Consider the following 12,168-nt stretch of genomic DNA (forward strand, 5'->3'; position numbering starts at 1 on the left):
CTGAACTGGAGCCCATGGCATTTTCAAAATCAACTGTCTAGGACGAAGAATGGTTTTTCCCTGTGGGGAGACAGTCTTGCCTTGCGGATAAAGCTCTCAACAGGGACTTGGGTTCTATTCCCAGCTCTGCCGTGGCCTACTGGGTGACCTTGGGCAAGTCATTTTCTCTTTCTGTGCCCTTGTATCCCCAGTTTACAAAAGGGGGAAATGATACCAACCTCCTTTATAAAGCACTTTGAGATCTACTGATGCAAGGGCACTGTACAAGAGCTAGATATGATTAATTCTACTGGCCACCTGAGTGAAACATTCTGTAGTAAAATTCGCTCCACTGATCAAGTGAGGCTTTCAAAGGTCCCACCTGTTCTAAATAGACATTAATGTTCCCATGACACTTTTTGTAAGAGGTGGGGCTTGCCTTGGAGTCCTTGCCCATACATTTTGCCTCCTCCCAACTATTTTGCAGTCCCCTGTGTGCTGGTTTGTTGGCCTTCACTGTTCCAGGGGTGGCTGCATTTCAGTTATGCTATATGCATATACTGTAGTTTATTGAATGCTTTGTGATCTTTTGGGGGAAGAAAAGGTCTATGTGAACACTGATTATAAATTTGACCTATGGGCACTGATTTTAATAAATACCTTCTAGTAAGGCAATGGCACCTAAAGAATTTTATTTCTTTTTTAAGGATATAATTTGAAAGCCAGAAATTTTCTAGGATGGATAAAATCTAGAAAAGGGTTGACTAAATCTGGATAAGCTGCATATATGCTTCTGAATTTGCTGGGTGCTTACCTGAGCCTTTTGAAGTTGTCTTTAAATCCTTGCCCTGGCTTTTGTGACAGAAAAATGCTGAAAATAGCAAGTCACTAATAAAATCCAAAATACAATCTAACATTTGTCTTTCTCCCCTGATTTAGTCCCACTGTGAATGCAAAGAACATTACAGAAATTTAGTACCTGGGAAAGGATGCAGTATGACAGATATCTGTGAGACTAACAACACCTGCCATAAAAATGCAAAATGCACTATGGTTGCGCCAGGACAAATTGTGTAAGTCTTTTTCCTTCTTAAATCTTTCACTGATTATATTTTATTCAGTAAATAGTGTGACAGGTCGAACCAGATGGCTATAGGAGAGTAATAGAAGGCAGATATATTAGCCCCAGGCTAAGTAGGTCCCTTTTCCCTGGGTAAGGTAACAGGGAAGGTTTTTGAACAATCAGGAACCTTCTGGAGACAATTAAGACAGACAGGCTGATTAGAACACCTGCAGCCAATCAAGAAGCTGCTAGAATCAATTAAGGCAGGCTAATCAGGGCACCTGGGTTTAAAAAGGAGCTCACTTCAGTTTGTGGTGTGCATGTGAGGAGCTGGGAGCAAGAGGCACTAGGACCTGAGAGTGAGAACGCGGACTGTTGGAGGACTGTGGTGTACAAGCATTATCAGACACCAGGAGGAAGGTCCTATGGTGAGGATAAAGAAGGTGTTGGGAGGAGGCCATGGGAAAGTAGCCCAGGTAGTTGTGGCTGTCACACAGCTGTTCCGGGAGGCACTCTAGACAGCTGCATTCCACAGGGCCCTGGGCTGGCACCCGGAGTAGAGGGCGGGCCCGGGTTCCCCCCAAATCCTCCCAACTCCTAGTCAGATACAGGAGGCGTCAACCTGGACCGTGAATTCAGAAAAACGGCCAAGCTGAGGGCTGCCGTGAAGCTCCAAGGTAAGCAAATCCGCCAATAAGCGCAAGGCCCACCAAGGTAGAGGAGGAACTTTGTCACAATAGGCTATTAAGGAAAAAGAGATGGCAGAGCAATTCTCAGTGTATCACTGACAGTTTCTTTACAAAGTAACTTTATAAAACTTTGGAGCATATTAGCTCCTGCTACTAGTGTACAGTGTTCCTGGTACAGTGTACCAGTTCCTTGTACAGTTCCTGGTACAGTGTAGGGAACAGCAAGATAGTTGAGCATTGTGAGAAGAGAGTGTGCGTATGCCATTGCATTTATATTGCTCATTTATTGCTTGATCCAGTGTCCACTGAAGTAAATGGGAGCTCTTTCACTGATTTCAATAGGTTTTGGATCAGACAAGTATGGTGGTATCATAGATGGAGGTGTACTATATTAGCAAAGAATTATACAGTATAATGCTACAGAGAATATGTTATGTAGCATAATGTACAACCTTAGAATACAGTATTAAAACAAAGAGTTAAACGATAACTCTTTTCACTCTCCAGAGACGTTGTAATATGATTGATGTTTGGTTTATAAGAGTTTATTTGTAGCGTTGCTTTTTAGGATTACAATATGGCTGATAATACAGGGTAATAATTCCTGTCTGGTGTCAGAAATACTTTCCATATAGGTGTTCACATTTAGCATAAAGGCAATTCTCTTGGTTTAAGAAGAGGACATCTTATCAATTTTTTGCATTCTAGTGCTGGTTGTCCTTACAATACTAATGGAACTTTTCTATTATAAATTACTGTGCATTTAGAACAAGTTTATACAGAATGTTCTTCTGCCCACCTATGGAGCAGGTTCCACAGCCTCTTCTCTGTGCCCCACAATCTACCTTGTGATAATGACACAGAAAGTAGAGCTGGGTGGCAAACAGTTTTACTATCCTGTGAGAGTTTTTGAGATTTAAAACAAAAATAAATTGTCAAAAAATTTCACAAACCAAAATTCAAGTCAGGTCAAACAAAATGTTTCGTTTTCATAATTTTGAAATGGTTTGTTTTTATTTTGACTTAATATTTTATTTACTTTTTTTCTATAAATTAACTTAGATTTCAAAACAAAAAGTGGTTTCAAATCCAAAATGGAACTTTTTTCATTGAGAAAATATTGAAATTGGATATTTTAACAATTTCAATTGGATTTTTTTTCAAAATTAGTTCAAAATGGGAATTTCTTTAAAAAACAAATAAAATGTCAAACTTCAGCCCTGCACAGGACCTTCAGTTACGTAAGCCCACAACATGGTCTGAGTAGAAGGAGCGGTAGAGAGTAGTAACAGAGCAGTAAAGTACAGATCAGATCAGTAATTTATACAATAGGGAATGAAGCTGAAAATATTTATAAATCATTTGCTTTCACTGAATAAAGAGAAACAGATAACTATGACTTATTTCTTTAAAAATCTGCTGGCCATTTCATTCCACAAAAGAATAGACACATGAATGGTATTACTTTCACCAAAGGGAGCAGAGGCCCAGGGAAAGCATGGAAAGCTTTTAGTCCCTATTTGAACAAGCGGAGCATTATGATTTTATTGGTAAGGAAGATCACAAGAGATCATCCATTAGGTGGGATTTTAAACAGAAAAAATTTAGAAAATATTATATCTGGGCTAACTCTGAAACCAGCATTGTAACTCTGGCACCGCAGTCTAAACTAATAAAAAAAAATATTCACCCAACAAGAAAGCAGTAGAAAGTAAAATGAATTATGTCCAGGGGTTTTCTTCCACACGTTATCATTTTTCATTTTGCCACTTGAACTTTCAAGAGTTGAAGAAGGGGTTTTATTTTACATTTTCCAACTCAGAAAAAAACAAATCCCCCTGAACATCATTTGATTACATTCTGTGACAAAGAGAGAGATGGGAAGGAATTCTAGATGTCCCCAAAAAGCTGGACATTTTTGAAAAGACTGAAACTTCCAGTTTATAGTCAAACAAAAAAAGATTTGAATAAAAATTGTGATAGCTAGATGTGGGCACAGCCATAATAAAGAGCTACTGATGCTGCTGCTGTATCACAAGTATAGAGGGAAGTGATGCCACTTCTGTGTTTGACTGTAGCTCAAATTTTAAACCTATTTGTCTCCAGCTTCCAGCTCTTCTTCCTTTGTTAACACTTCAAAATAAGCTATTGTGGTGGCCCCGAGCTAGACCCAGAATGTATTGTTGCTCTCTCGTAACTGGAAATTGTAAGCGTCCGTTGTGTCACCTCCTTTGCAGGTTTTTTTTTTTTAATGCACAGTTGTACTGCTGGCCTGCTGCCTCAGTCACTTCAGTTTCCCATGGAAGCTCTTTGCTTAGAGGAAGATACTGTACCTGTGGTTTGGGGGTTATAAAATAGCAGTAGCTTGGAAAATCAAGACTATTGCTGTCTGTTTCTGTTCCCATATAGGTCTTTTCTGCACTAGTGTTAAAAACATTTAAATAACATTTCTTCAAGACAGAAGTTACATACAGCTATGTCATTGAGGGTCACTAAGAAACTTCAGCTGGTGCAGAATATGGTAGCTCAGCTAGTTAACTGGGATGGTTATTGAGAGCACATTCAATTGTAACCTCTTTGGGGCAATGCCAAGCAAAATGGGGCCCCCAGTCCTTGTCCTCTAGCTGGAGCATATAAACCTCTTCCCTGACTTTTCTCTTGTGCTTTTTTATTTCTCTGTATTTTGACTCTGTTCCTAAAATAAAAAACACTGGTTAAGTAGCCACGCCTCTTTCCTATATGCAGGGGCTAACCTCCGGGGGAGAAGCAGGGAAACTATCTCTCTCTTCTCTGCTAAAAGGAGAGAGAGATACTTCCCCACTCTCTAGCTTGGGTAAGCAGCACTCCCCCACAACTCCCATCCCTCCGCGACTGGTGCAATGAGTCTTCCCCATGCTGTTTCATTCTCACAACAAAGATTAAAAAATAACCCAGCCTGGTTTGCATTAGGCCTGCTCCTCCCTAGCTGTTCCCATCCTTAATGGAAAACAGTGGATTGAAACAGCCCCATTCAAAGTAAAACAAACACACACACACACTGAAAGACTTTACAGATTGCACCAGCCACATGCTCCAAACAAGAGACAAAAGTTGCCCAATACAGGCAACTGTCTGGCTGCTCCCTGCCCCAACACACAGAGATAAATTAAGTCATTTGAAAGGCAAGGGAAGTTCAAATTGGAAGCTTTGCTCCCAAGCAGAAGTTATAATTGCAAAATGTTTATTTCTGCAGCACCCAAATCCAAACCAAAAAATTGGCTTCTAACTCCATTCTGCACAGTCAAAGGTGGTATTTTTCTGAATAAATTCAATTCAGTTTCAAACCACAATGCCCAGCCCACATTTCTAAGCTCACTGTGATTCTAGAAACGACCACAAATGAATGTGGTCAGCAATCTATTCCTTGACAAACCTTTGCTGTAAAAGAAGGCAGCATTAATTTACAAGTCTTAATCTGATTTCTGTATTATTTCAAAAACTGCTTCTCCTGCCAAGTTGTTTCTCATCTTTTTTAAAGCCCAGATTCTAGGAAACTCTGAATTCTTGTACCCATAGCCTGAGACTTGCCCAACCACTCCCCTTTCCCCCACAGAAAGAAGGGTTCAGTCCCAAAAGTTTCAAGGCAAAGAGGACCTGTGCCTCTGCAGCAGATCTGGAGTCCCCTGCTCCCCACTCAGGCTCTGTGGCAGTGCAGATGCCCTAGGGATCCCCTTAGAGAGTGTGAGGGCTCACCAGCATAAAGGGCCTCCCAGGAAAAGTAATACAACCATTTGCCTGTATTAACATTCCTGCTGTTCTTCCGCTGCGTTGGTAGAGGGCAATACATGGGCCTTTTGATCACAATCCCAGATCTCCTCCCAAACTTCTAGTTCTCCAGACTCAGATTACTCTGTGGACTTTTTAGGGCAAGAAGGGTGTTACCTTGGAGGCAGCTGTCACACATCTCCCCTCTGTACAGGCAAAGGAGATCTACAAGGGGGACAAAGCACCATCTGGTTCTGGATTAACACTACTCTACATGTGTGTGTGTGTGATTACCAGAAGATGTGGATGTGTAATAAATATAAACAGGAGGTGGACACCTTGAGATTGTTTGGTCACATAAAGAAGATTCTTTTGATTGTGTGGAATAATACTCCTTTAATGATGCTTGTAGAAGTCTCAGCCAGATGAATCATTAAATACAAGGCTCATCTGATAATGTAACTTGCTTGAGACTTAACTGGGAAGGGTGCTATTGTTGACTTTTTAATTTCAGCCATGGTCGCTGCTTAAACCACACAGTGGAGCCTGCAGGCAATCTATCAAGTACAAAATAACAGTGGCAACATTAGTGAAGATGGCAACCTAGGAAGATTTTCAAAATCAGCTAATCATTTTGTGTGCCTAACTTGAGACACCTTAAAGGGGTCTGATTTTCAGAAAGAATCGGGTACCTGCCCTCTTAATAATCTAGCCCTTTCAAGGTGTCTCAAAGTTGGACACCCAAAATTGCTACTTGCATTTGAAAAACCATGACCATTTGTGTACACTAGTAGCTACTCAAGAAACATTTGTGGTTGTGCAATTGAAACAGTAGAAGGTCTAACATCCTCTGGAGGGTGAAGCCTCTAGTGGGCAACCTGATTGGGTATTTGAACAGATGATACATTCCATCCAGTAGAGGGCAGTAGTGCACGCATTGAGGAAGGACAGAAACACATACTATGAAAGCATGTGATTTCATATCATAATGACTGTAGAAGAACTATGCTAAACCATCAGTAATGTTGATAAAAATGACTTAACTTGATAGCAGTATTTTAATCACCACTCCTTGGTTTGCTGAAAAGACATACACAAATAATTGCCAATATGTAACAGAGATACAGTGTACATTATGGCAGATAAAAACATGGCTTCAAATGTATGTAGCTGCAGCTTGGTGATCAGTGAGCTCATATCAAACCTCATTATAGACAAAACCAGAGAAGTTTAGGTTAAAGAATCTATAAAATCTGGCAAATAGACTTTAATTTTGGAACTGTATCTTTGCTTCAATGTCATATGGCTTCACTTTCATCACCTTGTGTGGTCTTGTGCTAAGATAGGACACAAACGCTGTTACTGCAGTGAAGTAAAATTACGGCTGGTCAAATAATGAATAAATGTATTAACTTTATATGATAAGTGACAGAAAACCGAGGAATCATTTATTAATCAAGTGCTATTTGACAGTCTGTAGAACTGATCAAAAAGGGAAATGAAATGTATTTGCAAATCATCAAAATGCCGGAACTCAGATAAGTGATTCACAACAATTTAATTAGCTCTGGTTAAAATTTTACTGATACAATAGTATCTGTATCCAACTGATGCTGAAAGTAAATTTTGTTCTTTTCACAGGTGTACTTGCCAGAAGGGTTATGTAGGTGATGGGTTTGTATGCTATGGAAACATAATGGAACGCATCACAGAGCTGAACACTGAACCAGGAGGACAGTGGCAAGGAAAACTGACATCTGCCATAGCACTCATTGGTAGGTACCTAAGGAAAAGAATGCAGATTTAGTCTGAAGAGCTGTCAGCAAAGAAACATTTAGCCTGAAGCCTAGAAACTCCCAAGGCTACCAAAAGTGTGAGTGTCCCTCACTCTGTCCCTGCTAACTAGCCCTTGAGGTATCTAGTGTTTCATTAGCTTATTCAGGCTGAGTGACAGCTGATCGCAAGGGAAGAATACCATGTGAATTAAGATAAGTCTCAGCCCAATTTTGAAATTAAGAATGAGAACAATTTCTGCGTGGAAAAAGAGGTTCCTCTTCCACTGATCTCACTTGAGTCTATTCGTCTAATTACTTTGAGAGAGGGCTCCAAAAGGTGGCTCTTGCACTTGTTTATTTTGATACATTCCTCATTTAGATCTCGCCTTGACAGGCTTTCAGAGCACATAGGCTGGAGGACCTCGCTAATTTGAGGGACTTAGAAAAGAAAAGAAGAATCTCAGTTTATATTTGTTTAAGAAATACATTTCTAACTCTATTCCTTGCAAAAAGAGCCTTGAAAATGCAAACTGATGTAAACCAATCAATGGGTTGAAGGCTTGTCAATGATTTTTCACTAAGATCACAGGTAACTTGGCATCCAGTCACACCTACTCACAACTGGCCTTTGGGGCTGGAAATACTATTGCCACAGGTCCTTCAAATCAGTGCATAGCTATTGGAAGCAGCCCTTCCCGGGCCACCTCTAATGGCACTAGGACTGCGGCAAGATTCCTATTAGCTACCTACTTATGGCTAAACTCTTCTACAGAGCAGACAGTAGGATTCTCTGACTACCTGTGGCAGCTCAGTAGTGTGAAAGGAAGCATAGATAGTTCAGTGGACTCAAAGAGACGGAGACCATGTCAGACTCAGCTCTGACACAGAGATTTTGTAGATAAGATGACACTTAGCATTTCCATAGCACCTCCTACTGAAAGCATTTTATAAATATTAAATGAATATAATCCCCCTATGAGGTAGGTATTCTCATTCCACAGAGGCATAAAATGAAGCACAAAGAAGTAAAGTGATTTTCTTAACGTCATACAGTGGTGTCAAAGATATAGCTAAATATACATTGAATCCTGACTTCCAGCATCTTGCTCTATCTACTTTTAACTCAACATTTACTTTGCTACCACTGTACAAAATAGCTGTTGTCGTACTGCATAGTGTCAAATCATACATTATGCTGATGGCACAAGCCAGATGAAATGACATATGTTACAGACAGAACAAAGACCTACCACCACATTCGGTCATAATTTCCAACCCCTTGCCAAGGCAGCTTGATATTTTGTGCAGGAAAAGATATACAATCCCACAAGTGAGCTACAGCTTTGGCCATTATAAAGCAGATGTGCTGCTGGAATTTTGGCATTTCTGATGTTTTTAATACTGTTACTAAAAGAGGAATGAGGGGAAGAGGCCTAGTTGGAAGTGGAGGAAAACAGGAAGGATGGTCACAGTGCCGGGAACTGCTGGAGAGAAGAAAGCAAAGAATTTGGAAGCTAGGGCAGATTCTTCATATGGAGTACAGAGCTGTGTTTGGTGAATAAAATGAAATGTTTCAGAGTAACAGCCGTGTTAGTCTGTATTCGCAAAAAGAAAAGGAGTACTTGTGGCACCTTAGAGACTAACCAATTTATTTGAGCACGGGCTTTCGTGAGCTACAGCTCACTTCATCGGATGCATACCGTGGAAACTGCAGCAGACTTTATATACACACAGAGATCATAAAACAATACCTCCTCCCACCCCACTGTCCTGCTGGTAATAGCTTATCTAAAGTGATCATCAAGTTGGGCCATTTCCAGCACAAATCCAGGTTTTCTCACCCTCCACCCCCGCACACACAAACTCACTCTCCTGCTGCTAATAGCCCATCCAAAGTGACAACTCTCTACACAATGTGATAATCAAGGTGGGCCATTTCCTGCACAAATCCAGGTTCTCTCACCCCCTCACCCCCCTCCAAAAAACACACACACAAACTCACTATCCTGCTGGTAATAGCTCATCCAAAGTGACCACTCTCCCTACAATGTGCATGATCATCAAGGTGGGCCATTTCCAGCACAAATCCAGGTTTTCTCACCCCCCCACCCCCATACACACACAAACTCACTCTCCTGCTGGTAATAGCTCATCCAAAGTGACCACTCTCCCTACAATGTGCATGGTAATCAAGGTGGGCCATGTCCAGCACAAATCCAGGCTCTCTCACCCCCACCCCACCCTCACCCCCTTTTTTTTTTCCCGGGGACACACACACACACAAACTCACTCTCCTGCTGGCAATAGCTCATCCAAACTGTCCACTCTCCAAGTTTAAATCCAAGTTTAACCAGAACAACTGGGGACGGGGAGGTAGGAAAAAACAAGGGGAAATAGGCTACCTTGCATAATGACTTAGCCACTCCCAGTCTCTATTTAAGCCTAAATTAATAGTATCCAATTTGCAAATGAATTCCAATTCAGCAGTTTCTCGCTGGAGTCTGGATTTGAAGTTTTTTTGTTTTAAGATAGCGACCTTCATGTCTGTGATTGCGTGACCAGAGAGATTGAAGTGTTCTCCGACTGGTTTATGAATGTTATAATTCTTGACATCTGATTTGTGTCCATTTATTCTTTTACGTAGAGACTGTCCAGTTTGACCAATGTAAATGGCAGAGGGGCATTGCTGGCACATGCTGGCATATATCACATTGGTGGATGTGCAGGTGAACGAGCCTCTGATAGTGTGGCTGATGTTATTAGGCCCTGTGATGGTGTCCCCTGAATAGATATGTGGGCACAGTTGGCAACGGGCTTTGTTGCAAGGATAAGTTCCTGGGTTAGTGGTTCTGTTGTGTGGTATGTGGTTGCTGGTGAGTATTTGCTTCAGGTTGCGGGGCTGTCTGTAGGCAAGGACTGGCCTGTCTCCCAAGATTTGTGAGAGTGTTGGGTCATCCTTTAGGATAGGTTGTAGATCCTTAATAATGCGTTGGAGGGGTTTTAGTTGGGGGCTGAAGGTGACGGCTAGTGGCGTTCTGTTATTTTCTTTGTTAGGCCTGTCCTGTAGTAGGAGACTTCTGGGAACTCTTCTGGCTCTATCAATCTGTTTCTTCACTTCCGCAGGTGGGTATTGTAGTTGTAAGAAAGCTTGACAGAGATCTTGTAGGTGTTTGTCTCTGTCTGAGGGGTTGGAGCAAATGCGGTTGTATCGCAAAGCTTGGCTGTAGACGATGGATCGTGTGGTGTGGTCAGGGTGAAAGCTGGAGGCATGTAGGTAGGAATAGCGGTCAGTAGGTTTCCGGTATAGGGTGGTGTTTATGTGACCATTGTTTATTAGCACTGTAGTGTCCAGGAAGTGGATCTCTTGTGTGGACTGGACCAGGCTGAGGTTGATGGTGGGATGGAAGTTGTTGAAATCATGGTGGAATTCCTCAAGGGCTTCTTTTCCATGGGTCCAGATGATGAAGATGTCATCAATATAGCGCAAGTAGAGTAGGGGCTTTAGGGGACGAGAGCTGAGGAAGCGTTGTTCTAAATCAGCCATAAAAATGTTGGCATACTGTGGGGCCATGCGGATACCCATAGCAGTGCCGCTGATCTGAAGGTATACATTTGTGTGGAATGGTCGGAATATGAACAAGAGGTTGCTCGGCAGCTCTCCAACACAAGTTTCTACAAGCCATTACCCTATGATCCCACTGAGAGTTACCAAAAGCAACTACAGCATTTGCTCAAGAAACTTCCTGAAAAAGCACAAGATCAAATCCGCACAGACACACCCCTGGAACTCCGACCTGGGATATTCTATCTACTACCCAAGATCCATAAACCTGGAAATCCTGGGCGCCCCATTATCTCAGGCATTGGCACCCTGACAGCAGGATTGTCTGGCTATGTAGACTCCCTCCTCAGGCCCTACGCTACCAGCACTCCCAGCTACCTTCGAGACACCACTGACTTCCTGAGGAAACTTCAATCCATCGGTAATCTTCCTGATAACACCATCCTGGCCACTATGGATGTAGAAGCCCTCTACACCAACATTCCACACAAAGATGGACTACAAGCCGTCAAGAACACTATCCCCGATAATGTCACGGCTAACCTGGTGGCTGAACTTTGTGACTTTGTCCTTACCCACAACTATTTTACATTTGGGGACAATGTATACCTTCAGATCAGCGGCACTGCTATAGGTACCCGCATGGCCCCACAGTATGCCAACATTTTTATGGCTTATTTAGAACAACGCTTCCTCAGCTCTCGTCCCCTAAAGCCCCTACTCTACTTGCGCTATATTGATGACATCTTCATCATCTGGACCCATGGAAAAGAAGCCCTTGAGGAATTCCACCATGATTTCAACAACTTCCATCCCACCATCAACCTCAGCCTGGTCCAGTCCACACAAGAGATCCACTTCCTGGACACTACAGTGCTAATAAACAATGGTCACATAAACACCACCCTATACCGGAAACCTACTGACCGCTATTCCTACCTACATGCCTCCAGCTTTCACCCTGCCCACACCACACGATCCATCGTCTACAGCCAAGCTCTGCGATACAACCGCATTTGCTCCAACCCCTCAGACAGAGACAAACACCTACAAGATCTCTGTCAAGCTTTCTTACAACTACAATACCCACCTGCGGAAGTGAAGAAACAGATTGATAGAGCCAGAAGAGTTCCCAGAAGTCTCCTACTACAGGACAGGCCTAACAAAGAAAATAACAGAACGCCACTAGCCGTCACCTTCAGCCCCCAACTAAAACCCCTCCAACGCATTATTAAGGATCTACAACCTATCCTAAAGGATGACCCAACACTCTCACAAATCTTGGGAGACAGGCCAGTCCTTGCCTACAGACAGCCCCGCAACCTGAAGCAAATACTCACCAGCAACCACATACCA

General features: G+C 42.2%; 1 protein-coding gene across 2 annotated transcripts in view; it reads left to right on the forward strand.

The window, feature by feature from the left end:
- Positions 1-12,168, forward strand: part of STAB2 (stabilin 2) — a 135,214-nt gene that overhangs the window by 19,150 nt on the left and 103,896 nt on the right. For both annotated transcript variants that reach the window (XM_075123184.1, XM_075123185.1), the window contains exons 9-10: positions 919-1,052; positions 7,117-7,250. In XM_075123184.1, coding sequence (XP_074979285.1) covers positions 919-1,052; positions 7,117-7,250 — 268 coding nt within the window. The remainder of the gene's footprint in view (positions 1-918; positions 1,053-7,116; positions 7,251-12,168) is intronic.

This window comes from Caretta caretta, chromosome 1 (assembly GCF_965140235.1).
Source record: "Caretta caretta isolate rCarCar2 chromosome 1, rCarCar1.hap1, whole genome shotgun sequence".
In the NCBI taxonomy this organism is placed as follows: Eukaryota; Metazoa; Chordata; order Testudines; family Cheloniidae; genus Caretta; species Caretta caretta.